Source organism: Rhinolophus ferrumequinum, chromosome 20 (genome assembly GCF_004115265.2).
Source record: "Rhinolophus ferrumequinum isolate MPI-CBG mRhiFer1 chromosome 20, mRhiFer1_v1.p, whole genome shotgun sequence".
Taxonomy (NCBI): domain Eukaryota; kingdom Metazoa; phylum Chordata; class Mammalia; order Chiroptera; family Rhinolophidae; genus Rhinolophus; species Rhinolophus ferrumequinum.
Genome location: NC_046303.1, coordinates 53,576,035 through 53,592,702, shown reverse-complemented (window position 1 = coordinate 53,592,702; position 16,668 = coordinate 53,576,035). Strand labels below are relative to the sequence as shown.

General features: G+C 36.1%; 1 protein-coding gene across 4 annotated transcripts in view; it reads right to left on the bottom strand.

Annotated features, from left to right (window-relative positions):
• Positions 1–2,090: 2,090 nt before the first annotated feature.
• Positions 2,091–16,668, bottom strand: part of CDK13 (cyclin dependent kinase 13) — a 100,204-nt gene continuing 85,626 nt past the window's right edge. Inside the window, exons 11-15 of one of the 4 annotated variants that reach the window (XM_033088464.1) lie at positions 16,011–16,142; positions 11,482–11,529; positions 9,793–9,998; positions 4,093–4,542; positions 2,091–3,514 (exon numbers count right to left, since the gene is read on the bottom strand). In XM_033088464.1, the coding sequence (XP_032944355.1) occupies positions 2,667–3,514; positions 4,093–4,542; positions 9,793–9,998; positions 11,482–11,529; positions 16,011–16,142 (1,684 nt within the window). In that variant the 3' untranslated portion in view covers positions 2,091–2,666. The remainder of the gene's footprint in view (positions 3,515–4,092; positions 4,543–9,792; positions 9,999–11,481; positions 11,530–16,010; positions 16,143–16,668) is intronic. The other 3 variants (XM_033088466.1, XM_033088465.1, XM_033088467.1) reach the window with 3 other exon arrangements.

Sequence of the window (16,668 nt, the reverse complement as noted above, 5' to 3'; positions counted from 1 at the left end):
GTTTTCGTCATCTTATTTCCAACCTGACTTACCTGTTTCTGTCTAAAAAACTTGAGCAATGATTTTATGTTCCTTCGATTTCACTCAAAAATAATATTACTAGTAGTAGTAATATTACTGCAATTACTATAACCTAGAGGATTAGCAATTTCCCGATTCCACCACTCTTTTTATTAATCCAAATTCACTAAAATATTAAATGATCTGGAAGGATGCATTAACATTTTCACTACCATATTTCATCAATTTTAAGACACCTTCTTTCACTTAACAAATTTGGGAAATATCTTAAAATTGACGCAGCTTATTTAGAATTGTGTTGTGGTTTAATTGGCAACATTTTTTCTAAGTGATGCATAAACATCGGTATGTGTCTCAATCAATGCTCTCTTAGGGTAACATTAGAAGTTGCAGTTCAAATTTTCAATTTCAAGCAACAATTTCCCTGTCCTCCGAGCCACTCTTGTAACATAGATACATGACTAGAATGTTTGATTAGAAAAACTATCCAAACACAGTTCAATTTTATATAAAATATTTAATTTTTAAAACACAGGCTATTCATGTCACATAAATATCGTCAATTTTATGTTAGCTGCTATGGTCAGCAGAATTAACAAGTGTGACTACTAAGAATAACTTAGGTACTGTCACTTATAGGAAAGTCTAAAGCTCTAAGACTCACCATATTAAAATTTCAGATACTTGAATACTGTAGCTATTTTGCTAAATTTCAAAATATCTCTTCACTTCCTGCAATGTAGCTTCGTAAGTAGTTAGTACTTAATATTCAAATAAAAGCAAAATAAATTTTTCTTCCATTCATTTCTCCCCAACAAAAAATTCCATCAAAAAACAAAACGGTCAACGGACATCAATTTATAGCAGTAAAATGGTAAATTATCCACTTTAAAATAGTCTCACTCTCACCAAACTAGAATGCTTCCCATACACTGTTTTAAATGAAGGTTCACAAGTCAGATAGAGGGCACAGGGTTAAAAGACTGACTTTAGAACTAGAGCAATATCCATTCTGTAACAGTTGATTCAATTTAAGATTCTAATAAAAAACATAAGTTACCAGGAGGATAGTCAAAACAAAATGGTTAATTGGCACAACTCTCATTTCCAGAATCTATTTTTCCATTTTGTGACATGGAAACATTGGTTATCTACCTTTGGTTCCTTTCTTGAATTATTATATGTGTGTGTGTGAGTGGGCACAAAAAGCTAAACGTGACACCATTAGTTTAAATAAGGATTTGCCCATCATTCTTTGCTGCTTTTAATGAAAGAAAAAAATGTTAAAATAAACTAAAGTTGCTCTAAGTCTGGCAAAAGAAGTCCTAATAAACCTCACAAAAGATGAGAGGAGGGAAGATAAGAGGTTTTCCTCTTACTACTTTTTCTTTGCTTCAATAAATTCAATCTAGGCAATGTTTCTAGTTAACAAGTGAACACAGTTAATTTTTTTCTTAAAATGGCAATTGTGTAACTTCAAATATGGTGTTTGCCACCCTTCCCCACGAACTTGAGAAAAATTATGCAAATTCTGTTACTATGCTTTGCTCCTATCTTGCAATTACCCAAGGCAAAAGGAAACAGGAACAATATGGCAGCCTAAAAGGAAACAGTACTCTAAAATTCCCATTTAGTTATTACTTTCAACCATTTAAATGACAAAACTTTTCAGAATGTGTCAGAAGTAACAAAAGGTACTGATTGGAGTTCTAGTCCCCTATCCAGAGAAGGTGGAGTGGAAAGTAATACAGCCCAAAGACAGGCAGAAAAGGAGAACGGTGTGATGGGCAGAGAATGGATCTAGCAGGAACTGAACAAGCAGACCCTAAACACCCGAGAGCTCCCTGCCTCTTCAATACAATGTACTGATTCCCTTGAGAAGACAACTGGGTGTAAAGGTTAACTACTTTTTCAGACTTTAAGCTTACCTGTTAAGGCACTTACTTACCCTTCCCACCCCACCCATATTTCTCATATAAAACCCACTATTTTATTCGAATGCATTTTGCCAGGTTATGATAATCTGCAAAATAAAACAAAAATAACATTGACCATTTTTTTTATAAAACTGTTGCATCAAGAGAAAGGTTGTGTTTTATTTTCTGAAATGAGCACAAAGTACACCTTTCACAATAACACTGAAAGCAGGTGCAAAGACTGACAGTGACCTTTGACTAAAGGTAGCTTTGTAAAAAGAAAAATACCAAATAAATCAGTGCCCTTTCTGATTGTTGTAAAACTGAAGGGGAAGGGGGGGTTGGTTGGTTGTTACATAAAAGTTGGTCCAAACTTACAAAAAAAGCACAAATGTGCATAGTTCAGAAGATCTGCAAGAGGGCCATAAAAGACTTTTATGTCCCTAAGATTAGCATCCACTTAAAACTGCAAGAATACAAAATAAAATTGTTAACTAGAATTTGTGAAGATGTACAATCGATAGATCTAGTTTTTAGAACAGCATGAATTTAAGCAAAGGTTTTTTTTTTTTTGGTCTTTTTTTAAACTATTGTATGCAAGACCCTTTCCACATAAAAATAAAGCTGTTGTTGAATTAATATTATTCAAGTCTCTTGGATTGCTGCCTTAAATTGCAGCTAGAAAAGTCTTTCCAGATAAAAATGATGTGCCTGAGGAAAAACAGATACTCAGTACGGTAGCCCTCTGCCGCGACCTCTGCCAGCTGACGTGCTAATGTGTCCCCTAAATCCTTGTGAATACCCGGGCCCTTGGGCAGGAGAAGTCCAGGTCTGTCCATGCAGGAGGCTGGGGCCACCCGGGTTTTCCTGTAAGTTGCCGCCGTAGCTATAGTTGTGCATCTTGGCTGGCAAAGGGTGAGTACTCTCGGGCCCTGTGGAAGGGTCACTGCTGTTTGCCAGGACCGCGATGGGGCCGTGGCTGTACTCGAATCTATGGTCCTTGTCTCCACTGAACAACATAGGACCGGGATTGAGGTAAATGTCTCCATACCCAGCTACGGAACTGGGAAACGACTCGGCAAAGGCAGAAGGCTGAGGTGGGCCGCCAGAATGAGATGAAGTAGTACTGTAGTTATCCAAAGACTGAATATCTGAGTTTCCAATGAAGCTCCGTCGTTCCAATGGGGGGGCAGAGCTACCCCCTAGCCCATCGCTGCTAACATACGGAGCAGAAGAGAAAGAGGATCCGAAATTGTCCTTGTAGTCTGAGGTGGGCACGTAAGTGTCTCCTGCCTGGTAATCAATACCCCCTTCTCTTTTGGGATCGTCCTGGGGCTGATGCTGGGCGAGCAGCTGGAGGAGGGCTGCTTTCACTCCAGCATGAGGGTCTGCTAGTGAAGAACTAGTGGTGGGGACATGCTGGTTTTCTGTCCGATAATCCAGGTCTTCTTCGGTGACTGGTGGTGGCTCAGGTGGTTCGGGAGGTCTCTGATCGGGGGGCAGAATACGAGGCCGGTCTGGCTCTGGTGTGAGCTCCAGTATCCTCCTGTCCTGGTGCTGGATAAGCTCATCTTGCCCTAAGTGAAACAAAGCGAAATGGAGAGTCAAAACCTGGAGAACTAAATGTTCAATATAGCTCATATTTCCTACGGGTGATCCTAAAAAGCATCAGAAGTTCCATCTCTGTTCCCCCCCAACAACAACAACAACAAAAAATGAAAAATGAAATGGAAAGGACAACGGTATATAAGGACTAATATTGCCTTCTACCATTTAAGTCTATGGTGACCAAATCTGTATCGTATCTGCCTTTTCAAAGCGATCTCATCTATGCCTGTTTACACTGCTTGAAGAATAAAAACTACTGTACACATAAAGTTTCTGCCTTGGTCAGTCATCGTGCTGTTCTTGGAGTAAAATATGATTTCGTAACCATAGGTCTACACAAGGGAAGAATCTATGGTACTCATCATGAGTCATTTCGCACATGAGTAACTAGCTGAAGAATCAACTGCTAGGAATAAACAGACTACAAAACCACCCTAAGACCAGTGACATCTGCAGAGCACTGAACAGTACACACTGATGGTCGCTCGCCCACAGCAGGGCTGCGGTGGGGACGCGCCATGTCGGCGCTCTGAAGCCTGCCACTCACCCGATACCGGCGTGCTGGGTTCCGGAGGCGGCCGCAGCTGTAATGCTGCTTCATGTCCCGACCCATTTTCCCTCTCTTCCAGCGGCACATCCTTCTGCTTTGACTGCTGAGCCTTTATTATCTGAGTCAGCAGAACTGCAAAGGCGCTTTGTACAGCCGCCTGGGCAGCGTCTGTCTCCACTTTAGGCGGCACGCTCTGAGAAGAAGGCTGAATTCCTCCCAGCGGTTTCGAAGACTCTTGTGGTGTGGATGGATCTGTCTGTTTTTCACCTGTTGCCAAAATTCCAGCAGGAAGGTTTATTTTATTTAGCTGCTGTTGAGCCTCAGAGTTTACCTTAATGTTCAACACTTGGACAAAATCAGCCATATTAACACTTGTTTTAGACTGTAGTAGGTTTAGTAGAATTGCCAATTCACTGTGGTTTAACTGCTGTCCAGGGCCTGTTTTTACTAAAGACAAAATTTGTATTAATTAGAATTGCCACAACTCACATCTCCTCCCACCACCCAAAATGGCTCTGTATTATTATCACATGAATATGTATAGCTAGGAGAGTGCTTAAGAAACACTGTGAAAAGGGAATCTCAGTTCAATTTCATGTAAAGATTTCACTGCACATAAAATAACAACAACGAAAGAACGAACTGTGGTCCATTTTGAATAAATTATCTCTAGGGGCAAATACTTCAAAAGGAAAATCAAGACTACCACTACTATGGCTCTAACCAGGAAATACCACCTGGGAATGTGAACGGAACAATGATGACGAGGGATACAGTGTCAGGAGCTTTCTAAGCAGGTTCTATCCTGTATTACAACACCCTTATAAGGCCTGCTCTCTTATTAGCTACATTTTTTCTTTTACTGAAGAAGAAATTGACATCCAGACAGACTAAATATTAATAACTCGCCCAAGGTCACAAACTCTGTAAGTGGCAGAGTTGAGATTTGAACCCAGTATTCTGATTCCAGAGTCTGAGCTCTTAACTATTCACGGTATTGCTTATCTAAAATAATGCTTATTATCTAAGAACCTAACCTTATACTTGCAGTTAAATTCATGGATGTGGTAGACTCTTTGATAAAGTGTGTTTTATTCAAATTAACTTTAAGTCCTGTGGGGTAAGTTAGGACCTCCTACAGAAGCATTCTTACAATGTACATATAAGATGATATTCACTGATCATCAACAAAACAGATTCAGTTTTTTTTCTTTTTCCAATTTTCAGTTTAGACTTCTGATGGTTTATACAGGTTCTTATGCAAACTTATCTGAGTCATATATAACAACACAGCTCAAAGGCATATAATATTATATATGTTAAGTGATAATACAGACACTGATAAGCAATTTCCATAACCACATAATAGAAAAGCAACACCAAAAAGATGAAAAACTGATTATTAATGCAATCTTTCTATATTCCCTTTACATATTTTGAGATACTTTTTATTATTTCATGTTATTTTTGGATTAATCAAAACAAACTTTGGCAAGTTCTTCTTGTGACCTGCCACATTAATAGGCAATCAAGCTTGTTTACTACACCCCAAGAGCCAGTTTTCCTCATTTTCCCTTTCATTTCTCTATTAACAGGCAGTCTCTGTGTGAGCTCAGAGAACTACTCTTTTTCAACTGTGGTGTCTCCTTCACAGAAGCGGCATTTCCTTATTTCAAGACACTTTACTGATTAATGAAGAAAATGGAGCAGAGGATACATTTCTATTTCAAAAAACCAGAATTCTCACTTAATAATGAGTTTTTTTAAAAAAAGGAAAACACAATATAAAATGAAACACTCCATTAATAAGGTTGTTAAATATGTAGGTAATAAACAATAATGAAATGAGCCCAGAAAGGGCAACTCATTTCTTACCAGCTAAAATAGGGTAAAATAACCACCCTCTATTCTACCATCTCTACCAGTAGAATAGAAAGGACATCAGTTCCATGAAGAGGAGCAATGAAGACCAGAGAGTCACCTAGGACAACTGACTGCCACCCAAACTTCTTGTCACTCAAATCCTGTTTCAGCAGATGGTATGTAAAACATGTAACTTAAATACAAATTAAGAAAACTTCCTGTTGCTTCTCTTTTGCCTTTCTCCATATTTCACACATTTTTAGTATGAAAAGAAATAATATTTAACTTAACGTAGACAGCCCTCATGGCGTACAACAGCTGTGTTTTCCAAAGCTATGTGGATCAAATATTTTCATGTATAAGGGGAATTCTCTGTTTCAAGAAACTCTGAAGACTACTTTTCTACAACAAATAACAATTGCTTCTGGTTTTTAAAGTAATGTGTATCAGCACTTTAATGTAGTCTGACCAAGGTCAAGTATGAGCTTGTAGACTACATGGGAAAGCATTAATGGTAATCTTCCTAAAGCTTTCTCAGCTAATCTACTCTGTATTTACACTCAGCCACCAGTAGCTCAATCTGATTCACAGATCTGTTACAATCAACTAACCAATCAATATTTACTCATCTCTTAATATATATAGGCTACTTTTTCATGTTTAATAAACTACCACCTCTACACACACACACACACACACACACACACACACACACACACACACACACACACACACAGAGAGAGGCATACCTTGGAAATACTGCTGGTTTGGTTCCACAAAAATAAAGTGAGTATCGCAATAAAGCAAGTCAGTACAAATTTTCTGGTTTCCCAGGACATAACATATTATGTTTACACTAGACTGTAGTCTATTAAGTGTTCAACAGCATCATGTCTAAAAATGCACTATACATACCTTAATTAAAAATACTTTATTGCTAAAAAATGCTAACCTTCAGTGAGTTGGTAAACTTTTTGCTGGTAGAGGGTCTTGCCTAGATGTTGACAGCTGCTGACTCATCAGGGTGGTGGTTGCTGAAGGCTGGGGTGGCTGTGACAATTTCTTAAAATAAGACAATGACATTTGCCACATCAATTGACTCTTCTTTTCACAAACGAATTCTCTGCAGCATGCAATGCTGTTTGATAAAACTCTACCACAGAACTTCTTTCAAAATTGGAGTCCTCTCAAATCCTGATGCTGCTTTATCAACTAAGTATATATAATGTTCTAAAGCCTTTGTTGTCTTTGCAAAAATCTTCACAGCATCTTCACCAGGAGTAGATTCCATCTCAAAAAGCACTTTCTTTGTTCATCGTAAGAAACAACTCCTCATCCATTAGTTTTATCATGAGATTGCAGCAATTCTGTCCCACTTTCAGGCTCCACTTCTACCTCTAGTTCTCTTATTCTTTCCACCAAATCTTCTACAGTGACTTCCTTCACTGTAGTCTTGAACCTCTCAAACTCATCCATTGGAATCATCTTCTTCCAAACTCTTATTAAATTCGATATTTTGACATTTTCCCATGAATAACAAAATGCTCTTAGTAGCACAAAGAATAGTGAGTCCTTTCCAGAAGGTGTTCCATTTACATTGCCCAGATCCATCAGAGGAACCATTACCTGTGGCAGCTATAACCTTATAAAATGCATTTCTTAAACAGTAAGACTTTCAAGTTGAAATTACTCCTTGATCCATGGGCTGTAGAATGAGTGTTGTGTTAAAGCATGAAAACAGCCTTAATCTCATTGTACTTCTCCATCGAGCTCTTGGGTGACCAGGTGCATTGTCAATGAGCAGTAATATTCTGAAAGGAATCTTTTTTGCTGAGCAGTAGGTCTCAACAGAGGGCTTAAAATATTTAGGAAACCATATTGTAAACAGATGTGCTGTCATCCAGGCTTTGTTGTCACATTTATAAAGCACAGGCAAGTAGATTTAGCATAATTCTTAAGGACTCTAGGATTTTCAGAATGGTAAATGAGCACGGGCTTCCCACTGCTAGCTGCATTAGCCCCTAAGAGAGTCAGCTGTCCTTTGAAGCCAGGCACTGACTTCTCCTTTATAGCTATGTAAGTCTTAGGTGGCCTCCTGTTCCAATATAAGGCTGTTTTGTCTACACTAAAAATCTGTGGTTTAATGTAGCCACCTTCATTAATTATCGTAACTAGATCTTCCGTGTAACTTGCTGCAGCTTCTCCATCAGCACTTGCTGCTTCACCTTGCATTTTTATGTTATAAAGGCAGCTTCTTTCCTTAAACCTCATGAACCAGCCTCTGCTAACTTCAAATATTTCTTCTGCAGCCTCCTCACCTCTCTCAGCCTTCACTGAATTGAAGAGCATTAGGGCCTTGCTCTGGATTAGGCTTTGGCTTAAGGGAATGTTGTAGCTGGATTGATCTTCTGTCCAGACCACTAAACTTTTCTCCAAATCAGCAATTAAGGCTATCTCACTTTCTTGAATCATTCAGTTGCTCACTGCAGTAGCACTTTTAATTTCCTTCAAGAATTGTTCCTTTGCATTCTCCACTTGGGTAACTGGCGCAAGAGGGCCAGCTTTCCGCCTAGCTCTGCTTTCGTCTCATGCCTTCTTCACTAAGCTTAATCTTTCCTAGCTTTTGATTTAAAGTGAGACGATGTGTCTCTTCCATTCACTTGAACACTTAGAGGACATTATAATAGGTTATTAATTGGCCTAGTTTCAATATTATTGTGTCTCAGGGAATAATAGGGAGGCTCGAGGAGAGGGAGAGAGATGGGGGAATTGTCAGTGGAGCAGTCAGAATACATACAGTATTTATCAATTAAGTGCTCTCTTATGTGGGCACCATCATGGAGCCCCAAAACTAGAATAGTAACATCAAAGATCACTGATCACAGATCACCATAACAAATATAATAATCATGGAAAAATTTGAAATCTTGTGAGAATTATCAAAATGTGACAGACACACGAAGTGAGCAAATGCTCTTGGAAAAAGGGTGCCAATATACTTGCTCAATGCAGAGTTGCCACAAACTTCCAATTTGTTAAAATTGCAGTGTCTGTGAAGTGCAATAATGCATAGCACAATTACACAAAGTTGCTTCTACTTATTTCATATCAGTCTCTGTCATCGTTAAAAAAAAAAAAAAAAAACCTGAAGCTGCATGCTTTCTGGATTCCTGAGGCAAAATGAGGGAGTAGATTCCATTTTTAAAAAAGTTAATTAAATGAGAGGATAAGTTTAACAATATTTCCAACACTGATGAGATTGGTTTCTCATGAAGATGCTTACACTTATAACGGATTGAGTCAGACGAAGAAATTTAAGTTTCCCCAAAATATTCTTCTCTGTCATACTTCAAGTCATTTTTGGCACAAAATCTGATTCCAACCTTTGAGATTCTATAGTACTATGGGAAATATATTAAGAATAATCTGAGGATATTATAAACAGTATGAAAAGAGCTTCTATTATAATTTTTGATTTACTCCTTAAGCATTCACACACATTGACGCTGAGCCTGTGAGAATAGTGTTGAGTAAAAGACTTACCCATTCCGCCACTAGGGGGGAAAAGGAAACAAGAGAAATCTGACTAATCACTAGTCATGTAATTTGATACCTCCTTTATAAATTAATCTTACCTTGAGATTCTTCAACATTGTGGTGTTCGTAGCAGTGAAATGTCTATACTGGCATAAGGAAGTATCAAGGAAATGTCAAGTTTAGTGAATAAACCTTAATGTTCAACTTTAACCACAAATGCTTTAACACTCCAGCAATGTAATCAACACCAGCCACAAAACAATATGAAGAAAACCAACCCATGGAAGCATTACTGACCAGATGCCATATTCGAGTTGCCCTGAGATTTCAGTTGTGAAGTCGGCAGCACACCCTGGGGTGTGTTGGTTCTGCTGTCATCCAAGCCCAGAGACAAGTCCTTTCTGGGGGCTTTAATTGTGGAAACATCATCAGTCATGCCCATCTGCTTCTGTCTTCTTCGTTTTTTACTCCATAACTCATGACAATCTTGCCATAAAGGAAGACTGAAAAAACAAAAATTAAATTGTTCGTAATTGCAGTGACATTTCTTAACGACAAAATGCTAGTATTTTTAACAACACCTCCCCCATCACCCCGAAGTTGTCCTTGAAGACTTCATACATCGGCTTTGTAAACTCTTCTGCTAAAAATCAGCCTTGATGCCCCACCTCCTTTCAGGACTTCACCTTCATAGACAGACTATTAATCTATGGCTTCTGAATAATCAATAAATAATAATTTATTATAACTATAAATGAAGAGCATGTCATAAAAATAGGTTTCAATTATCCTTGGTGCAATTTTTTAAAGCCAATTTTTATACATCATACACTGAATATGACATGAAAAAAAGGCAAAAAATATCCGATTTGCAAAAAGTAGACATAGGATTAAAAGGAGTAAGCCTAGACATTTGTGCAAAACTTTCTAGTAAGAGCTTTTAACTTTTTAATACCCTCGTATTTGCCTCTATAAGCAATGTTGCAGAATTAAACTGATGCAACAGAGGAGTTTCAAAAACAGGTACTCCAGGCTCATTACTCATCAACAAAGAGTTCTGAATAACTAGTAGCTATCAAAATGACCCACAATTCTGAAACAATTCTACCTGAATGTAATTTCATAAACCTGACAACACTGCAAAATAACTTTTGTTTAAATAAAGACATAAATATTTGATTTATAAATGTTTTCTTCTTACCCTAACAACCCAATGGGAAGTTACTGTTATATCTATTTAAAGATGAGAAAATTGAGGCTTGGAAAGGTTAATAAACTTGCCCAGAATAACTATAAATTCCTTTAAGCAGCCCCAACCTGGTGATACATATCTGCAGTCTTCAACCTATATGTTTTCTTCTAAGGATCATGAAGACTTTCTAGGGGGTAAACCTAGAATTGTTTTTCAAAGTATTTCCATATCCATATGTCCTCTTTCCTAAAATTGATCTTTGAGAATGAGCTACATATTCAGCAAATTCTTTCATACCTCCGCTTTCACATTTACTCTTATCTAATGTTATAAAATAAAGGCATATGCAACAATATGGTCGAATCTTAGCAATGTAATATATTAAGTTAAAAAAAAAAGGTCATTCCCAAAAGATTACAAACAGCATGACACTCTTTTATACAACTAAAAACAACTAAAAGTTTAAAATATAACTTTTTATGAGTACATATAGATGGCAACAAAAATATATACAAAAGAGAACAGGAATGACAATTACCTCAGGTGGAGGAAGGCAAGGGGATAGGTTTTGGGGGGGGAGACGGTATGATATGATTCAAGTAGGTTATTTTCAAGCTGCTAGCTTTAATTTGGTAGGCTCATGGCTGCTTATCAACATCATTTAAAATAACTAATTAAATTAAGTAACTGAAAGAAAAAAAGAGAGCCATGCATGGACCAATGATGAGTGACACAAGGATTATGATTAAACCAAGTCTATGCACCTGAGGTCCAAAAACAAAACAAAGGCATACCTCTCAGCCATCTTACTATGGTGCATTGCCTCAGCGTGTAAAAACCTCCTGGAGTAACAAACAAAGGGACAATTTGAAATATTGATATTGGGAAGCTATAAGGCATCATAATCCCGCCAAAGACTTCCCTTTCTCTCCCTCTCCCGCTTTCCCTCTCCCTCCCTTCCCTCTCTCTCTCTGTGTGTATTACAAGCTATGTGGCATTAGCCTCTGCTGGGATATTCTGAATTCAGATGTACTGCAGTAATGCAGTAACTGAAGTAATTTCACCTCCTTCAGCCTGATGTTCAGGGAATGAATGCATTGCTATTGCAGGAGAATCCCACGAGTAAAGCAAAGAAAGCCACTGAAAAGGGCTTTTTCTCCCTCCCATAATGTAAAGGTAAGATTCTTTCTGGATGATTGCAACACTCACCTCTAGGAAAGATAAACATTACCCATCAAATAGTTCAAACAGTATATAGATTTAGAGAAGCTGACTCACAGATGTATGTACCAGGAATGTTTTCTACTAGGATGACCAAATTATGTACTTTTCTGAAGGTTCAAATACTGGCTCAGACACTTACTGTATATTATTAGGCAAGTAATGACCTCTGTGCCTCAGTTTCCTTATCTTTAAAATTGGGATTAATAATACCTTATGGGGCAGCAGTAATGTATGTTAACAGCTGTAAGTACTCAGACAGCGCCTCTCACATAGGAGTCCCTATGTTCATGTTTGAGACCACTTATCATCATTCAATAAGGTAGTTTAAAACTATTTTTATCAAGTCACATCATGAAATATTTATTCTGATTACAGTTGATCATATTCTATCTTATAAACTGTTTAATGCTTTATACCTGCTATTAAGAAAAAATAAAATTATAGGCTAGCTGTCATTCTAATTCACTTTTTCTATTTTCATTAAATATATCAAAAAAGTTTGACAGGACATCCAATTAATGGAGTGTTGTTTTTTTTTATGCCCCACTCTCATTTGATTATTCCTAACAGAAACTGATCAGAGGAGTTTAGTACATACACAGTTCCCAAAGGAATACCAAGGCCTTTCTTCACAGTCCTTACCTCATAAATCACTTAAAATTTTAAGTACATATTACATATTACAAAATACTGAGAGATTAACCTCATAAATCACTTAAAATTTTAAGTACATATTACATATTACAAAATACTGAGAGATTATGTTCTTTTTGTAAACTCTTAATCTAAATATTAATTCAGTATCATAATTACGACCTGACTGCTTTATTGATGTTATCTAACAAGATGTATCCAATAATTTATTACTTGTTTACAGAATTTTCACTAAGATGTGTATTAACATTTATTTTTAATGGGAAAAAATGCAGTCAGGTATGTTCTAATAAAAACTGAATGAATTTAGGTGATGTGATGCATTTGACAATATGAACAGCGTTTCCAATTAGGTTATATAGCAGGCATTTTTCATAAATTGAATGGGATATCTCTATAGTTTCAAGGTTTTGACAAAAACATATTTTAAAAATGTAGTAAGAAACACAATTTAATAAACTTGATTGGCAAAGTAGCACTGATATTACATGCTGACTTTCTAACCTTTATTAAGTATACTGGATTAAACAAGTCCTAGCAAAAGAAAAAGTAACAAATATAAGAAGTCATTTAATAAGTATTGGTAAACCTTCTTTACTGGGATATTCTGAATTCAGATGTACTGCAGTAATGCAGTAACTGAAGTAATTTCACCAAAATTTGAAAAACTAAATGATCAATGACTGGATAAAATACGTATCTTTTGGCAGTCATGCTGTTTCCAATTCTTTACTGTCAAAAAAAATTAAAGGAGGAAAAAAAACCTTAAATGTCATTAAAATAATGACCTTTGTTGTTTTAAAGGTCATTAAAATAATTTTTGATGACCGATCACTGTGATTAGGGGGACATAATATGGAATGAGTTCAAAGAACTCAGTGATATAACTGACAAAACTCTACCCTTCTCAAATGCTTGTTTATAAGGGTACTTAAAATAATAAAAACACAATTACAATTAATGGGGAACTATGTGCCATTCTAAAATAAGTACTATTAATTGATAGATACGCAAATTACACGAGGGGGGGAATCTCAGCACTATTTATTTCATTACATTGAATTTTCAACTAAATCTTTCTTTTTTAACTGAAATATGTACTACTACTATTTGCAATGACAAGAGCTTTATACCAGTAAGAGGAAGTTTTTTAAATTGAATTTTCATTTATATACACATTGTTTTGAGGAAGTATAATCGGGTAATCAATAAAATACTTTCAAGCAAAAATATATGTTGCAATTAAAAACCTGCAAAAGCAATGTAAGTTCAAGATGAAAAAATAACAATGTTCAATGTATGAAGAGTTTTCTTCATACATTTTCTAAGTAAATATTGCTGAATATAAACATACTAAGATATTCTGATTCCACTGAATGTATTTTTAAAAGTGATGTAACTGCTTGATTTAGGTGTCAACATTTATGATACACTAAAAATCACATCTTTTGTGCTATTCAAACCCTCGATTAAAAAAAAGTTTAGATGTCAATTAAAAATGTGCTTTGATACAGTTTTACCAGAATTCTTTCATGTGGACCAGTTAAACCAAGAGATCGACGTAGTGTTATCGATAATGGGAGAAAAATGACATTATATTCCTCTTGATATGATAACAGAAGGAAGTACACATCACTACCTACATAGTATTTTTTGCCAAAAACAATAAATAAATAAAAAGTTACTCTAATTCTAATTACTAGAAAGCAATTTTAAAGCCAGACTGTAGAATGTTTTACAAAACAGCTGGCTCAGACTTTTAAAAAATGTCAGTGTCATAGAAGTCCTCCCCAAAAAGTGATTCAAGACCGGAGACATGACAACTAAATGAAATGTGTGAGTTCTGAATGAATTCTTCATCGCACCCCCGCAAATCAACAGGCTGTAAAGATTACTGTGAAGAAATTTGACAAAGGACTATTAGATACTGCAACGTTAAATTTCTTGTGCTTTATAATGGTACTGTTGTTATATAGAATTAAGTCCTAGTTCTTATAGATACGTGCGAATTATTTATAAATGAAGTGTCACTTACACAATATGTGATATTCAAATAGTTCAGAAAAGAAGTTTATATAGAGTGATAAAGCAAATGTGCCTACACATTAAAAACTGTTGATTGCAGGTTTAGGATCTATGAATGCTCATTGTATTATTCTTCCTAATTTTTCCCTAAAGTAGAAAGTTTTCCAAATCAAAAGTTTAAAAATATTTGAAGGAATACTAGAGCCAAAGTTTCAAGACTGCTGATATATACTAATAAGAAAAAAAAAAAAACAAAAAAAACCCATGAAATAATTCAACAATGAATGATTCAGGTCCCTCAACATGTCAGATGATAGATCCTTTATGCCTTTCAAATAACCCCACATGGCTATTCAAATACAGCAAAAATTTCATGAAGTTGAATATGATGGTCTCACTGAATTATAGTAAGCCCAATCTAAGTGGAAGAGCCAGGATTTGAACTCCAAAGCCCAAGTTTGTTCATTTACAATATGATAACTGAATTACATGGAAACATTTTATTATTATTGGGATAGGCTTGCTTTTAGGACACTTCTTCCTTTTAAAAATTACTAAGAAAATCCCTACAAAGTTTCCAGATCCTACCAAGAAGAACCAAATGGACTGCTTTGTCCCCTCCCCTTTCCCCAAATCAATCCTAGAGAAATTACAGGAGCCACAAGAGGGGGGCATTTCAAGAACCCAGCTATCCTCACTCCCAAACTCTATGCATTCCACCCCCTTCCCACATTGGACAATAAACTGATTGTATACAATCAGTTTATATACTGATTGTATACAGTATATAACTGTATACAATCAGGCTTTTGATACTAATATTCTGTTATTCAATGATAAAAATTTTCTATTGCATAGTTTGCCAAAAAGTATTTCAGAATTCCTATTTCTTATTGGACTAACTTGAATTTAAGAGCTGGCTCCACCCTTTACTAGATTTATATTCTTGGGCAAGTTTCTTAACCTCTTTGAGCCTGCTTCCTCCTCTGTAAAATGATGATAATAATACTAATACCCACCTGAGAGGACTATAAAGATTAATGTAGGCATGAAAAATGTTTAGCACAGCACTCAAAATTTTAGCTATAGCAACTGGGAGTATGAGCAGTTGTACTGGTATAAGGAGTTCTAGAATAATAATGAGTTACAGCAGTAATATTTTCTTAGAGTTAAAATATATTAGTGAAATTAGCTAGAGGAAGGCTACTTTTGCTAGTCCTATATGGTTAGCTGAACATTAAACAAGATTCTGTATTCTAAATGTGCAAATTATGTGTTTTACTATTATTCTATTTATTTTGATTTGTTCTATTTCTTTTAACTAATCATGGAATAGTTTTTGATTGTTTATATACAGGTGTTATTAAAACTGTCCGAATTCTTTACATATGGGATCTAACAATAACAAAAGGTCACTTACTCTGGGGGAGGCATTTTTGAGGGTTCCACGTCCCGCAGGAACTCACACTGAAGGGCCTGTTCTGCAGTGCAGCGCTTACTGGGGTCCAAGGCGAGCATGTAGTCAAACAAGTCTAGCGCGGCTGCAGGAATGCTGGCGGGAAGAGTTACAGGGGTCAGACATGTTCTTCACACCGCTTAATGTTTCTTTAGCAGCTTTTTTCAAAGACTAGCATTTTATAACATTTGCAATACTTTATTCCACTAAATTCCAATTTTCTTTTGGAGAAATATTTTTACATAATTTTATAACTATTATTCTAAATAAATTTAAATTTGGCCAACAACAGTACATTTTATTACTCTATGGGTAATTTGTAACATAAATTAAGAACTGAACAAAACAGTTTCCTACAACAAAATAAAAACCTGAGCTCAAGTAACTTGAAAGCTGTTTCATTAAAATTTAAAATATTATTCAAGTTCTTTCACATAAGCACCAAATCAAACACACAAACCCAAACCACTGATTTCATAATGGTGGTGACATGGTAATTTGCATGTAGCAAAGGGAAACTCAAAATTATATGACACAGAAGAATTGTGCTAAGTCTACCTTGGGTCAATACAGGATAGAGTGACATTTAGAATTCACAAGAAATAACAACAACAAAAATCAC